The sequence below is a fragment of the Miniopterus schreibersii genome, assembly GCF_964146895.1.
Source record: "Miniopterus schreibersii genome assembly, chromosome: 8".
Classification (NCBI taxonomy): domain Eukaryota; kingdom Metazoa; phylum Chordata; class Mammalia; order Chiroptera; family Miniopteridae; genus Miniopterus; species Miniopterus schreibersii.
Window position 1 is genome coordinate 27,419,586 of NC_138109.1, and position 16,618 is coordinate 27,436,203.

The 16,618-nt window shown below is 41.7% G+C and overlaps 1 protein-coding gene across 1 annotated transcript in view; it reads right to left on the reverse strand.

Moving 5' to 3' along the window:
* Window positions 1–399: 399 nt before the first annotated feature.
* Window positions 400–16,618, reverse strand: part of ZSWIM5 (zinc finger SWIM-type containing 5) — a gene marked incomplete at its 5' end in the record, with an annotated part of 69,145 nt that continues 52,926 nt past the window's right edge. Inside the window, 8 exons of the mRNA XM_081145627.1 lie at window positions 400–3,326; window positions 4,068–4,149; window positions 4,621–4,784; window positions 10,860–11,017; window positions 11,965–12,100; window positions 12,314–12,574; window positions 14,000–14,137; window positions 14,631–14,777. Coding sequence (XP_081001753.1) covers window positions 2,464–3,326; window positions 4,068–4,149; window positions 4,621–4,784; window positions 10,860–11,017; window positions 11,965–12,100; window positions 12,314–12,574; window positions 14,000–14,137; window positions 14,631–14,777 — 1,949 coding nt within the window. The 3' untranslated portion in view covers window positions 400–2,463. The remainder of the gene's footprint in view (window positions 3,327–4,067; window positions 4,150–4,620; window positions 4,785–10,859; window positions 11,018–11,964; window positions 12,101–12,313; window positions 12,575–13,999; window positions 14,138–14,630; window positions 14,778–16,618) is intronic.

The following is a 16,618-nucleotide window of genomic DNA, read 5'->3' on the forward strand; positions in this document are numbered from 1 at the left end:
AGATGGAGTCTAGGTAAACAGGGAGAAGCTGAGAAGCCTTCAGCTTTGACTCCAAAAGATAGGAGGACATAAAACCTTAGAGGTAGGCTGCTTAGTATTAGAGCCTTAGACTCGCATCACTGAGGTGAGAATGGCCTTTGAAGCCAAAAGTCCCTATGGTATTCAGGGTTGCTCTGCATTCTTTCCTGAGCATACCCTCTAAATTTCTTAGGATCTTGATGTTTCTGCCCATTTTGATAGTACCTACTTCATGGGAGAAGGCTTTGGCTGCCTGTGAGCTCTGGAGAGGGGTCTGGTATAGCAGCAAATTCTTCATTTGTCATTCCATATCTTACGGCACTAGAAACCCACTGTGCTATAGGCTCAACCAGCTCCCTGTCCCAAGGCAATGTCAATACTGAAGAGAGAGAAGAGCCCCATTTATTGAGAAAACACAATTTCTGATTTTACAAAAATGATCTTTGCTGTGATCCATGATTTATTTATAGAAAAGCACTGAGTTCACATACTTGCTAAAAAATGGCAATCGTGATACAGAAATGGGAGTCGCTTTTTTTTTCTTTAAACCAAACCGATGGGCTGAGAGGTTGTAGGGGCCCATGGCTGAACAGTAAGACTTCGTTAGCCACACACAGCAAATATAGCTTACTGGTTAGTGTGGAGGGAAAAAAAAAAAGTGATACAGTTTGTCAAAGAAAAGAAAATAGAGCAGACAGGTCCTTAGTTCACACTCTAGCTATACCACCCTTTCCCTAACACACCCCACCCCCTACCTGGGAACTAAAACATAAAACAGTAAACACCAAGACACTGGCATCCAAATGACTCTTCTGAATGCCCTTGCTACCTCCAATAACAATTCCAGGCTAAGCATGGGGCAGGAAGGTAGCAGGAACATCATATGCTGTGGAGGTAAGCCAGGGCTAACACAGGGGTTGCCCACTAGGGCTAGAAACTAATCAGAAAGGGAAAGGCCAAATGCATCCTAGCCCCATCCTCCAAATCAGTAACCAGTGGAACTGTGACAAAAGCAGGCAAAGGAAGCTTGAGGTAGAGAGGCAGGGGAAGAAAGCAAGTACAGGGTAAGAAGAGAACTGTGGAGCTGAAGAAGCCACTCTTAAGGTAGAGGGAGACTAGTGCTTAGAAGCTTGTTTGGTGAGAGAATACAGGAGGCACAGAGCTGGGGACATGTTTAGCTGGTGAGAAAGACTAAGAGAAAGACATCTGGCAAAAAGAGAAGAGCCACATTCATGCAGATCCTCAAACGAATTCAGACATACCTACATGTTGAAATATACACAGTTACACATGTAAAGACAGATCAATGGAGAGCAAGCATACACACAGACACAAACATGTTTATACACATGAACTCATGTGTGCCCAGATACACACTAAACATGCATCAACAAACATGAACACAAACACATAAGTATTCCTACATGTTCACAAATGTGTATACTCTCACACAGAAACCCATAGCCCAGCACACAGATGTGTTCACAGGCACATAGGTGCACATACAGCCATGCACAGATATACCTATGCATACAGACACATGTACTTAGCCATACAGATATATACACATACATAATTAGAGATGAAACCAGACACTCTCTAACACAAAGGTGACCAGAGCAGATGAATATTATGAGCTCAGTGGCCTCCCAGACCTCCACCTTCTCCCTGCACTTGTTTCTCAGGAGCTCAGCAGGCTCCTAGAGGCTGTGTGAGGCAGAAGCAAGAGCTTCAGCGTCCTCATGGCTTCGTGCAGCAAAAGTCTAAGTCCAGTCCTGGCCCAGCCCCTCACCCACCACAGAGCTACAGATGCCTCGTCTGTAGGCTGCGGTTTCTGCATAGACTAGACTTAGGATTTATTCTAACTGGCCATTTTTCTCCCTGCCACCTCCACTCTTCTGCTGCCAACAGCATATATTCTGCAAGAGAAACCTGAGAAATGGTGTGAGTCTCCTCAGAAAACAAGCCTATCTTCCCACCCACAGCTATTTCAAGTACCCATCAAATTAGAACCAGAATTATAAATAGTTACAACTTTACAATGTAGTTGGCAACACATATACTATAATATTTACAGTACCATAAATGCTTCTGTTTCTCTGGTTAAGCAATCCCTGAGACGGAACAGTGTTCTGTGTTTGCCAAGGGAGAGAGGGCCAATGCCCAGGACACGCAGGATATAGGGGCGTGAGGTGGCACGTTGTAGGGTTTCTGATTGATCTGCAGGGCCCAGGCTCCTCCAGGATCAGTGGGCTACAGTGAGAACCTTGCCAAGGCAGGCATATTGGCTAGAGTTGGACTCTCCCCATGCTTAGCCCTGTGGGCCTTTGGTTCAGCCACAGGTGCTTAGAGTCCTCTCAGGGTGGACAAATGTGTCAGCATCCTCGGCCTGATCTGATGGTACCTGGGAGCCCAGGCTGCCCCAGCAGTGAGTTGTCTGCTTTCTCAGCCAAAGCGCTCTCGCACCAGCAGCATCAGCTTCTTCTTGCCTTTGTAGATTTGTTTGAGGTTGTCGATGAATTGGGCAAACTGTAGGTGGCCATCCTGCGGCAACAGGAAGGTCTCCCGAGCCTTGCTCAGAAACTCAATAAACTCTCCATAGTGGCGAGGGCTGATGTGTGTCAGGCGTGAGTGTGTAGTGTTGATATAGGCATTGATGGTGGCATCCAGCAGCTGGCGCAGTGGAGCTTTGTCAGTGGACATGAGCTTTCCAGAGCTGCGGCGACCTGGGATGCCAGCCAGGCCAGGTGCAGTCACTGTGCAGCGCCGCAGGATGTCTGAAAGCACTGTAGCACAGTGCACGCTCTTCACCACCAGGGGAATGAGGGCAGCCAGCTCATTCTTGCCCAGAGAGTGGCTGAGGGCACATGCCCAGAGCACATCATTGATGGCCGGATGGGTGTCCTGGTTGTAGGCTAGGTTAAGATGGCTCATGGCCAGTGAGGCCAGCTTGAAGGCACGTAGCGGGTAGCCACGGAGCTCCATGTAGCGGGCGATGGTGAACAGCTGTGAGTGGGTCATGCCACCAGCAGCAGCATCAATGGCAATCTGGTAGGCTGCCTCAAAGGCGATGTGGTCTTTCTCACAGAGTGTAAGGGCTGAGAGGGCACAGCTTTGGGGATCCTTCATAGCACACTGCAGGGCCAGCGTGCGAGCACAGCTAGCCAGCTCCTCTCGCTGTGGATAGTCAAGACTGAGGCGCAGGATAGTGGTGTGGGATACGGCTGTGGCAGCCACAATGCTAGTAGCCTCCGTGGGGGTGAAGAGTGTGTACCAGCTCTGCAAGATGCTCACCAGGGCCCGCACACCTGTCAGGGAGAGCCTGAGCTCAGCCGTGGCCATCCGGGTCCCGATCCAGGTCTGCCCAGATTACCATTTGGGGTCAGAACTTGGCCTGCAGAGACGAGTTCTCCCTTCTCCTCAGCAGCCTTGAGATGATCTGAGGCAAACCAGGGCAAGGGGAACATCCCGAATGGCCAGACCCTGTTTAGGGTCTTTTCCCATCCCTTCCTTCCCCAGGTCAGAGGACTGAAGGTCTCAGCAGGTGCTCTTAGCCCCTCACAAGGATGGAGCAGCAGAGCCTGTGGTTTGTTTGCCCCAAAGCAGGGGTTGCAGATCTGCCTGGGGGTTCTAGCTGAAGTGGGGCCTCTCAGGGTAGAGTCTTGTGCTGGGGCTTTGGGCTCTAGATGGAGTCCTGAGCCTCCAAGTTGTTTGGGGTATCTCAGAAGGACAGGGACTGGGACCAAACCACTGGGTCAACTACCTGCGCGAGGGTGTACTTGAGTACTGGTGGTTGAAAATTTATTCTCTCAGATGTCTCTGATCAGGGGGACAAAGTGCTGCTGACATCAGGATATAGTCCAAGCAGAGATGGCAGAGCTTGGGCCAGCTTGGGCTGGCTGAACAGAGGCCATCTTCTATAGTAGCCCCATCCTTTCTTAGGCCATCAGTAATAGGAATATGAGAGCTCTAATGATTTGTTGTCCTGTCACAAGAGTAGGGCCCAGGAACTCCTTTACCCTTAGGGTAGAGGGAGGTGGGAGACTCACCCACTTCCGTAGCACATGTCACCAACCACCGCACCATCTCTCGGCGCCTCCAGTTAAGGGTTGATAAGGTCATCCTCATCACCTGGGCAAAAAAGAGACGTTCCCAGTGAGTTAAGCATAACTGTTATGAACTCCCTCTCCCTAATTCCCCCTGCCATTTCTTCATGCAACAAGTATTTATTGGTGCTTTAAGCAGCCATCTCTCCCCTGATAAGTAGAGACAGTTTTAATTTCAGCCCCACACCTATAAAACAGAAGGCTTCACCGATGACCTCTAACAAATAAAATCTTTATTTACCACATCTTGCTTGACTTGGAGGAATGGGAGTGGAGTGGGGAGAAGATAGAGACCCCATGGAGCCTAAAGTTATGCTTCTTCTGGACTTCAAAATGGAGCCCAATTTATAGAATTCTTACCTTATTCCTAGGCTAGAAGTTGTGTTCTGGGGACACAGAAAGAACCAGACTTGGCTTATGCCCAGTCCCCCTAAGATCTTTTGTTAATTTTCACTAGGCCAGAAGCCTAAAGCTGGGATGGCCCACTTCTCCATACCTGTAACCCCAGCTCCAGAGCCACATTGAGCAGGGTGCTGTCAGTACTACTGTCTGTGGGAGTAGCAATCTTGAATGCATCTTGGGCTAGTTTGAAGATGAGAGAGGAAGAATGGATGTGCTTCTGTATTGCTTCCAGGATTGTTCGTAGCCTCAGAGTGTCCCCTATAGGTATCAAGAGAAGAAGCAGGGACAGGGTCTTCTTTCAGGTTTCCCCAAATGGTCTGCTGATCACAACAGGTACTGGTTGAACTGGCTATCAATTCACTGAATGCTTCACAATGCTGCCACCCCTTCTGGATGATCAAGCTCTGTCTCCACTGAACGCACCACCGGAGGCTGCTTCCTTCCCCAGACACCCACACAAATTCACTTCTCTTCACCTTTACATCTGCCTCTACCCCTCACCCTCCTTTTCCTCAGGCTCTTTAGGTCTCAGAAATAATTTTCATGAACACCTGAATTTTGAGAACTGCTTATACAGAAGACAGGAAGCAATATAAATTCCAAAAAAGTATGCTAGTCCCATTGTTTGCCTGCCGGGAGCAAAAAGAAGCTGGGCCACTACTTCCTATTCAGTAGGCGAGGATTCTAAACAAAGCATAGAGTTAAGGAATACTCCACAGGAAGGGCATGTATACCATCAGAAGTGAAGGTAACTGTATGAAGGCAGTATGGTGTATGAAAGATTGGTATATCTTATAAAGGAGTAAAATGCTAAATAAAGGTAGAACAAAAAGTATAGGTATAGTGGTAAGAATATATAGGCTTTGGAATAAAATACATTGGAAACTGAACCTAGTTCAGCCATTTACCAGCTCAATTACTTCATCTACAAAATGGAAACAATAACCTTTTAGGGTAGTGGGATTTATAAACAATTTGTGTATAGGTAATATTCTATGATCTACTTTATTTAAAAATAGGTAATTAGTAGTGTGTGTATAGTGTATGTGTGTCCATACATATGAATAGAAAGTAAATAGAGTACTTAACGAATGTCTTAGTGGTAGTTATCTTTGGGTGTCAGGATTATGGGAGAGATTACCTTTTTTCTTCTGTCAGCTCTAAAAACAATTTTTAAAATTAATAGACTTGCCCGGCCAGGCGTGGCTCAGTGGTTGAGTGTCAACCTAGGATCCAGGTAATCAGGGTTCGATTCCCAGTCAGGGCACATGCCTGGGTTGCAGGCTCGATCCCCAGTCGGGGGCATGCAGGAGGCAGTCAATCAATGACTGGCTCATCATTGATGTTTCTATCTCTCTCTCCTTTCCTCTCTCTGAAATCAATAAAGATTATTTTTAAAAAATAAAATTAATAGACTTTGGTTTTTTAAAAACGTTCTTTATCTTTTTATTATTTTTTAAAATATGTTATTTTTTTTTTTTAGAGAGAGAGGATGGGAGAGGGAGAGAGAGAAACATCAATGAGGATGAGAGAAACATTGATCAGCTCTCTTCTGCATGACCCCCACTGGGGATTGAGTCCGAAACCTGGACATTTGCTCTGACCTTGTACCTCTCGGTACATGGGCCACCACTCAACCAACTGAGCCACACTGGCCAGGGCTAATAGACTTTGTTTTTAAAGCAGTTTTAGAGAAAATTTTACAGAAAATTGAGCAGATGGTACAGAGTTCCCACTTCCCCACTTCCAGTTTCCCCTATTATTAACATTTTACATTAGTGTGGTACATTGGATGAACCAACATTCATACATTACTAACTAAAGTCCATAGTTTGCATTAAAGTCCATTGTGGTTGTACAGGTCTATGGTTTTTGACAAATGCCTAGTATCATGGATCCTCCGTTACTGTATCATACAGAATAGATTCACCGCTCTAAAAATTCACCTGTGCTACACCTACCTATTTATCTCTCCTCATTCTGTGACTACTGATCTTTTTCTGTATCTATAGTTTTGCCAAGTACAATGCCATGTACTTGGAATTAAGAGTCCGTAACATTCCCAGACTGGCTTCCTTCACCAAGCAATATACATTTAAGGTTCCTCCATGTCTTTTTGTGGCTTGATAGCTCATTTCTTTTTAGTGGTAAATAATATTCCATTGTATGGATATATCAGTTTGTTAATCCATTCACTTTTCGAAGAACACCTTGGTTGCTTCCAGTTTGGGGCAATTACAAATAAATCTGCTGTAAACATTAGTGTGCAAGTTTTTGTGTGTGCATAGGTTTTCAAATCATTTTGGTAAATACCTAGGAGTGCAACTGCTGGATCCTATGGTAAGACTATGTATAGCTTTGTAAAAAGCTGCCAAACTGTCTTCCAAATTGTCTGCAACTTTTGCATTCCCAATGAGTTCCTGTTGCTCCACATCCTCCCCTAAGTTTGGTGTTGTCTGGTTTGTGATCAGCCTTTGTAATAGGTATGCAGTGGTATCTCACTTTTGTTTTATTTCTTTTCCCTAATAACATATGCTGAGCATCTTTTCATATGCTTCTTTGCCACCTGTATATCCCTTTTGGTGAGGCATCTGCTCGAGTCGTTGGCCCATTTTTATTTTATTTTTTCAGAGAGAGGAAGAGAGAGGGAGAAAGAGATAGAAACATCTATTATGAGTCATTGATCTATTGCCTCCCTACTGGGGATTGAGTCCAACCCAGGCATGGGTCCTGACTGGGAATCAAACCTCAGTCTTCTGGTTCATGGGTTGATGCTCAACCACTGAGTCATGCTGGCTGGGCAACCCATTTTTAAATTCAGTTGTTTTCTTATTAAGTTATAAGTGTTAATTGTATATTTGGGATACAAGTGCTTTATCAGATAAGTGTTTTACAAATATTTTCTCCCAGTCTGTGGCTTATCTTTTCAGTTTCTTAACAGTGTTTTTCACTAAGCAGAAGTTTTTCATTTTTTTCATGGACTGTGTTTTTGGTATTATTGTATCTAAAAAGTCATTGCCAAACTTAAGGTCACCTAGATTTTCTGTTATCTTCTGTAAGTTTTATAGTTTTGCATTTTATTTTTTGTCTATGATCCATTCTGAGTTAATTTTTTTTAATGTTTTTTTACTGATTTTGAGAGAGAGGGAGAGGGAGATAGAAACCTTGATGGGAGAGAAACATAAGTTGGATGCCTCCTGCACACCCCCTACCAGGGATCGAGCCCAAAATCCAGGCATGTTCCTTGACCGAGAATTGAACCTGTGACTGCTTGGTACATGGGACAACACTCAATCCATTAAGCCACCCCGGACGTGCATTCTGAGTTAATTTTTATGGAAGGTGTAAGGTCAGTGTCTATCTTCACTTTTTTTGCATGTGGATGTCCAGTTTTCCCAGTACCATTTGTTGAAAAAAACTATTCTTTGCTCCTTTGTAAAACATTAGTTGACTATATCTGTGTGGGTCTATTTCTGAGCTCTCTATATTCTGTTCCACTTACCTAGTTGTCTGTTCTTTTGCCAATACCACAATGTCTTGATTAGTATAGCTTTACAGTAAGTCTTAAAGTTGGGTAGTATTAGTTCTCTATCTTTGTTCTTCTTTAATATTGTGTTGGCTATTCTAGGTCTTTTGCTTTTCCATATAAACTCTGGCAAGAGTTTTTATCCACAAACTAACTTGCTGGGATTTTGGTTGCGATTATATTGAATCTATAGATCAAGTTGGGAAAAACTGACATAAAAATAATATTGAGTCTTCCTCTCTATGGACATGAAATATCTATTATTTAGATCTTCTTTGCTTTTTTTCATCAAAGTTTTATAGTTTTCCTCATACAGATACTGTTATCTGAAATAAACCCCACTTGGACATGGGTACAATTATTTTTATACTTTACTGGATCCAGTTAGCTAATTATACTTTTTAATATTTTAAAAAATATTTGTATTTTGTTTTAGAGAGAAGGGAGAGGGAAAGAGAGAAACAATGATGTGAGAGTGGAACCTCGATTGGCTGCCTGCTTCCTGCACACCCCCTACCAGGGATCATGCCCTGACCAGGAATTGAACCAGCAACCTTCTGGTGCATGGGATCACACCCAACCAAGCCATACCAGCCAGGGCCAATTAGCTAATATTTTGTTGAAGATTTTTGCATTTATTTTCATGAGTGATATTGGTCTGTAGTTTTCCTTTCTCGTATTATCTTTACCTTGTTTTGGTATTACAGTAATGCTGGCCTCACTGGATGACTTCAGAGGTGTTCTCTCTGCTTCTATTTTCTGGAAGAGATTGTAGAGAATTGGTATCATTTTTTTCCTTAAATATTTGATAGAACTCACCAGTGAACTCATCTGGGCCAAGTGTTTTCTGTTTCAAAGATAATTGAATCAATTGCTTTAACATAGATAGGCCTGATCAGATTATTTATTTCTACATGTGTGAGTTTTAGTAGATTGTGTTTTTCAAGGAATTGGTTCATTTTGTTATCTAAAGTGGCAAATTTATGAGCATACAGTTGTTCATAATTTTCCTTTATTATCCTTTTAATGCCCATGGGATCAGTAATGATGGCCCCTCTTTCATTTATGGTATTAGTCATTTATTTATTCTTTCTCTTCTTGGTTAGCTGGATAGAGGTTTATCAAATTTAATGATCTTTTCAAAGAAGCAGCTTTTGTTTTCATTGGTTTTCTCTATTTTTTTCCCTATTTTAAATTTCATTGATTTCTGCTCTAATTATTATTATTTTTTCCTGCTAGCTTTAGGTTTATATTGCTTCCAGGTGATGTTGATGCTGCTTGTCCACTGACTATACTTTGAGTAGCAAGGCTGACTTATTTAGACTTTTAGTCAATAAACTTCTAGTGAAAGTAATGAGACTATATATATCTTTTCATTAGGGACACAAAATCCTTCAAAGTCTTTTTTATCTACAGGTTCACTTTCAAAAATTATTGTAAGCCACAGTCTCTGCCAAATATTTATCAGTCATCATTCCAAGCACCAGTAAGGTATTAAGGTATGCCTGATCAAACTTTTAAGAAGTCTTGGAAGTTAACTGTTGCAAGTATAGAGTATGAAAATAAAAAATAAACATTTATATTTTCTCTTCATTGCAAGTAAAATTTCTTGGTCACAAGAAGTTCAGAAGGAGTATGTGTGGAATAGCGGTCCAAGAATAATATAATTATACAGTTTTCTTCCATTCTGGCTTGTGTGCAATGAGCTCATGTCATTGGTAAAGATTATTGAGCCAGTTGGAAAATATCTCTTTGATTACCCATGGGTTTTTTGTTTATATACCAAGAAATAAATTGTAAACAACTCTGAAATATCTTGCATGTGGGCTTTTTCTAAATTTACCCATCTGATGCACTGGCACATCCCAGAACTTTCAATCTGTGCTTAGCAAGTCCTTAAAACCTCTTGACTGCTAATCAATCATTGTTAATTTTTTTAAAAAATACAGGCCAGAACAGAGCTGTTTCAGTAGTACTCTACACGTTTGGGATTAAGTTTTTCATTAAAAATTATCTTTAAGCCCTGGCCAGGTAGCTCAGTTTGTTGGAGTGTTGTCCCATGCACCAAAAGGTTGTGGGTTTGATTCCCATCAGGGCACTTCTAACTGTATCTTTTACCTTTTTAAAATGAGCATGCATTTTTGGGGGCAACAAGAAGATACAACATAAAAGTTATTTTTAATAAAAAATGCTTTGAAAACTCCATGTATTACCTCGTATCAGAAAAATACAGTACATGGTAGCTAGTATTTTATTATAGCTTCCCAGGGGCTTATTTTCATTTTTCTTTGTGGTGAAACCTCCATAGCTAACAGGGAGTATGTGAGCTTGAAAGCCTGAGAGTCATTTTGGCTGCCTATCTTTTGACCAGGGCCTTGGAAAATCACAAACTCTCCTATCTGTAAAGAGATCTGCAGCTCCATTTTAGTCATCACTTCACTGATTCTTCCTATGGTCCTGGGAGGCTGAAAGGTCATTGACAATGATTCCCGTTTTATAGATTTTGAACCTGAGGCTTGGAAAGGTGAAGTGCCTTTATCATATGAATGGGTAGATTTAGAAGTTACCTTAAAGATCATCTCATTCTATGTACTCAGGATCCTGTAATTAGTAAGTAGGGCAAAACTTTGGACTGGACCCAGGTGCTCATTCTCATGGCAAAAATCAAAGTAAGGATCCCTATTAGTGTAAGAGTTCAACGAAGGATGACCTCTCTTCTTCAGGAGATTGCAGCTCAAGCCCTTGATAGGACCATGACTGGGCTGGCATGGTGAGGGTACTGAAGCCTAATATCTGTCTATGCTCACCTTTAGCAGCAGTCAGCATGGTGGAGGCCAGTTCACACTGCTGTGATTCCAAGTGTCCAAGTGTGAACCAGCGTGGATAACGGCTGGGCACCATAGATACCATATGGTGAGGGTGGGAAGTGTCGCTTGTAGAAGTTGAGTTTTCTAGAACAGGTAACCTAGAAGACCCAAGGAGAGTCATTAGCCAACATCTAGACTCTTCCCATTTTGAGCCATCTTAGAAATGCTTATCTTTGCAGTGAAGTAAATGAGCAGGAAGGGGTTAACTAAGAAATTTGAAGATTTAAAAATCTAAGGTACTATACTCTTCATGAGGTGAGTGCCTGGGCACTTGTAGAACACAGGCTGAATAGTCAGTGCAAATGGGCTTGAAAGGCAGTTCAAGAACCATAAGATTATTTTTAAAAGTATAAGAAATATATGGCAAGGAATCCTCAGCAGTTCTTTCCTGGTTGAGGTGAGAAGCTCTCAACCTATGGTCTAACTAAAATTCTTCTGTATGGTCTGCTGCATCCTTAAAGTCCACCTGCCTAAACCAAGGATTCTGTTCTAGTGTTCTAGTTGGGGAACAAGATGCCCATAACTCATTGTTCTCAAGTTTTGGCATAGACAGACTTATTTCTATCTTCCCAGGTGCATCTGGTGACCTGTTCCTGGGAACCATGACTCAGTTGAGCTATGGAAAGGCTCAAACCCCTTCTCAGTTGCTTAACTGGCCCCAGAACAGGAAAATTCAGATCATGAGTGCTCCATATCTATTAAAAACTCAGGGATGACTAGACTGTAAGGCAGCATGCAGCTCTCAAGATAGGTTCCCAGTGGCCCAGAGAGGGTGCTGATGAAAAAAAACACCAAAAACAATTCAGGGACTTCAAATGACCTGCCAAGAGTAGAGCCAGGGAGCCAACTAGGTCACTAGTAAGGCATCCCAGATAGGAATTCTAGATCATATGAAAATGTCTAAGTCATTTTAGGGCAGGCTTGGTGGTAGGTCCAAAAGAATAGATAAAAAAAGGAAAGCGATAAAAGTGAGATAAACAAAGAAAAAGAACATCAAAGACTTTTGCTTTGGTGGAGGCAACTGGATTGGGAAACAGTTACCCACCTCATGGCACGTAAGGCTAATTTATAGGACAGATCTGGATCATGAGGCAGCAGAGCTGAGAACAAATACTTGGCAAAGGTATGCATGGGAACACTGTCTCGGTGAATGACTTCTCCCAGACCACTGAAGGGGCCTCCTGCAGGAAGAAGATAAGCCAGCCAGTTATTTATCTGTATGCTTACATTTACCAGCCTAGACTTGAGCCCTAGGATCCCCACACGTTTGATAGCCATGGGAACCTTCAGTATACTTTAATGCCAAAAATGTTTCTATACCTGTGCTCTATTATAGACGGGCACCCAAAGTCACAGGTCAAAGACACAGTGACAATAACTCCTTCTCAACTTACCTTCCAGTAGTAAGATGCACTGTTTCTGCAGTGTTTGCACTAGTTCATTGTCCAGCTGCAGCTCCTGGAGTCGACTCAGGAGCTGCTCCTCATTACGGCACACCTTGTCCTGTGCGTAGAGGCCTTCAGGCATCACCCTCTGTTGACCCATCCCCATCAGAGCAACTTCCAAGGCCAATGACAGGTAGGACTCACTGCTGTTTGGGCAGCCTGCTGCCATGGGTACATGTTGATACACAGGGGGTCTGCTTTCATTCATATCTGAGGGCAACAGGTCACCAGATTCCTTAGGTCAGGCCCTGTGGATTCATCTGCTCCTTTTTCCCTCCCACTTTGGAATACAGCTTGGTCAGCAGCTGTCACAGGGAAGCTGTGTCAGAACCCCATAGCAGTAAGAAAAATAAACTGAAGAAAGTTTACACAGAGCCACAAAGATTCCTAGCTCCTTCCTAATATATGACTGGCTGGGCCAGTTGGGTAAGTATAGAAATCTTATACTAATCTTTTGCTAGCACATAATGTAATACCATAATTATCTGTTTTTGTGTCATCTCTTTCACCAGAGTTTGAGCTTCTTAATGGGAAGAAACTTTATCTCATTGCCCTAGGTATTTCCAGGGCCTGGTGTATAAAAGGAGCTAAGTGTATGTTAGTGGTGAATACATCCCAAGTGCAACCTCAGGCTTTGCAGATGCAAGTGTCACTGTGGAAACCAAATAGGCTTTGCAGATGCAAGTGTTTCCCTTTTAAGGGAAAGGTGATGATTCCCTTTTAAGGGATGAGAAGGAGGATAAGGGCAGCCCTCACTTGGGTTGGGGCCACCCCTTGTATCTTTACCCAGAGAAATCCAAATCCACCCAGCTAAACAATTACTTTTATAACACTTGCAACTTCTATGTTATTATTACTTTATATTCTCCACCTTTGGGTTCAAAGTTTCAGGAAAAGAGCACATGTTTAAAAGTCAGAGTTTGGTTTCTTTCTTTTTCCCTTTCATTCATCTGGTAAGTATTTATGATAGACTATTAAATGGGAGGTATTATACTAAGTGCTGGGATCATAAAGATAAGTCCGTCATAATTTCTGCTTTCAAGGAGCTGACAGCTGAGTAAGGGACACTCACTTGTAAACAAATTGTAATGCAGTATGTTAAATACTGTAATAGATGTATGTATACAATATAGTGACGGCATAAATGAGAGAAGAATCAATTCTGTTTCTCGTCCTTGCTACTTTGAGACTCTACTGAATTACGTCCCTTCTATTTCTTATTTTAAAAATTGGTACAAAACCATAGCGAGGAAGAAAGTTCAAAGGAAACATGAATATTATACATGAGTCTAATTGCAAGGGATACACACTCTTGATGGAAGTTCTTTCCCCGCTTCCAGACTTGGCCTCTGACTCCTGAAATATCTCTACCCCTTATTTCCCTTGGCTCACAATTTGTAGGTATTCATAGGAAGTAAGAGGAGCAAAGGAAGGTGGCAAGGTAAAATGTGAGAGAAGTACAGGGCTAGCCCACAAGATAGGAAAGGTGGGAGAGAAAGGAAGCCTAAGGAAACCTCGCAGGGGAGGTGCTGCTTTGATAAGAGAAACAAAGGCTGCAGGAGGGGAGAACAGATCAAGCAGGAAGGAGAAGGCTAACAAAGGCAATTCCGGCTTGCCTCAGGCTGACACCCATACCTGACACTTCCAGATAGCTATCATCATTCAGGCGGCAGGCCTCGGTTAAAGTAAGAAATAGGCAGCCAATAGGATCTAGGGGGTGGCCCACCCAGCCTTCCAGGTTTGTGATGGTTGTGGTTCCTCTCTGCAACAGCTCTGGAAACAAGCAGGTCAAAATTTTAGAGAATGATAGAGATACATTGCTCTCTGTCCCTGGGATCTCCTACCAGTTTCTTTCAGGACTTGGCCCTGAGAATCAGAGAAAGCTTCCCTCATTGTCTTGCCTTGGGTTGATAGGACTGGTCACAAGCTTATCAGTCAGTTGTAAGGACTTATGGTCTGCATTTAGGCTTCCTGCTGGCAGCTCGCATGCACAGATACAGTTTTAAAAGGGTGTTCTCATATCAGATCTTAGTGGGCTTTCCAACTGCTTTCTGAGGGAGGCATGCTAGCATTATTATTCCCATTTCATAGACAAAGATTCAAAGAGGTAAAGTGACACATTCCACATAGCAGGGAGAATGACTGGAATCCCCTACGCTCCGCCAAACCATGAAACTTTATGAACATTAAATCCTACAACTTGTAGCCCCTGAGGATCCTCATCAGCCTTAACCTAAAGAGTTAGGATAGCTCTTAATCACTGTACCTTTCTTCTGATGCTTGTAGATTTCCAGCTGCCGTTGCTGCTGCAATCTCAGAGTATTGATAATGGCCACTGTGAGTCTAAGTGCCTCTTTTGGATAACCATGGGAACGCAGGGCATCTACCCGAGCACAGGCTGTAGGCACATGTTCTACCAGATGAGAAGAAAATATTTTGGTTGAGTTAAATTTTCAAATCAGAAAAATTCATGTTTGAGAAAGGGCGTTTGTATTTTGTTCAGTTCCCCAAATTCAACCTGACCTCTACTGTGTACCAGAAACCGTATTTTATCTTTTAAGCATATAAAGTTGAATAAGTCACAGGCATTCCCTTAAAGAGCTACCTTGAAGCCTCAGGCTATGGTATAGAAAGGGACACACAACCAGGATAATAAAATATTGTATGTCTTTGTGAACATGTACTATGGGAACCCAGCAGAAGTAGCAACTAACTGTCTAAAGGGAGAAACTATTAATTTATTAATCCTACATTTCCTGAGAACCTATTATTTCCCAAATGAAAGTACAAAGATAAATAAGAAATAGTCACTTCCTTCAAAAGGGCTCAAAAATGATTTACATAAACAGATCATTATAAAACAGTTAAAAGGAAATGACATGATAGAAATATATACAGATAAATAATATTTGAACTGCACTTTGTAATACAAGTAAGATTTAAAATAGGTAGACAAACAGGAAAAGATGTTCCTGGCAAAGGGAACATATAAGCAAAGGCATACAAGTAAAAGCATAAAAAAGTATTCTATATAGCATCTTCATAGTATGACAAATAGTTCTATGTAGAATTAGGTTATGTGTCTAGGGATAGCCTGGAAAGGTAGAATCATAAATGTAAAGAGCTTTGAATGCCATACTAAGAGTATGGATTTACCTTAGGAATAATAGAGGACTAACAAAGGACTGTAAATGGGCAAGTGATTATAATGAGATTTATGACTTATTTTTGTGATTTCTTTTAAAAAAAACATTAAGCCCGGCCGGGCGTGGCTCAGCAGTTGAGCATTGACCTAGGATCCAGGCAATCGGAGTTCGATTTCTGGTCAGGGCACATGCCTGGGTTGCGGGCTGCAGCCGATCAATGACTCTCTCATCATTGATGTTTCTATCTCTCTATCCCTCTCCTTTCCTCTCTCTGAAATCAATAAAGATACATTTTTTAAAAAAATTTTAAAAAATAAAGGAAACATTAAAAATAATTGAAAAAAATTAGAAAACATAGATAAGCAAAATAGAAAATAAACATCAGAGATAAGCATTATTTCCACTTTCATGTGTGTGTGTATATATATTCAATTTTAATTACAATGGGGTGATGTTATAATTATTGTTCTGTAACTGGATTTTTCCACTTCACACAACATAAACACTTTTCTATGTCATTAAATGTACTTCTATAACACTAAAAATGATTACATATCACTTTACTGAATATGTGTACTATCCACTGAGTCAATCAATCCCCTATTGTTGGATATTAGATAATTTCCAATTTTTCTCAACTGTACATTATTTATAACCATGCTCTAACAGACCCCCTCGTTTTATGCATATTTTTAGGTAATTATAGCTCAGGATAAATTTCTAGATGCAGAATTCTTGGATCAAAGGGTATGAATGTGATTTAAAGGCTTTTGGTAAGTGTTGCTGAAATACCATTCAGAAAGGTGGTAAGCATTTATACTCCTACCAGTAGTATGAGAATACCTATCTCTATGCAACCTCTTCCAACCAAAAACTAATTATCTTTAAAATCCTTGACCAACCATTTGACAATCAAAAAATGGTAATTCAATGTTGTTTTGATTTGCATCTTTGTTTATTCATGAAGCATATCTGTTTTTCACAGTCTTGTTAGATTTATGAAGAAGTGTTGGATCAGAGAAGAGGTAAGATAATCAAAGGGAACTTCAGGTAGTGACCCACAATGAGTTTGGCCAAGGCTTTAAAGAAAGAAACAGGGACATATCCA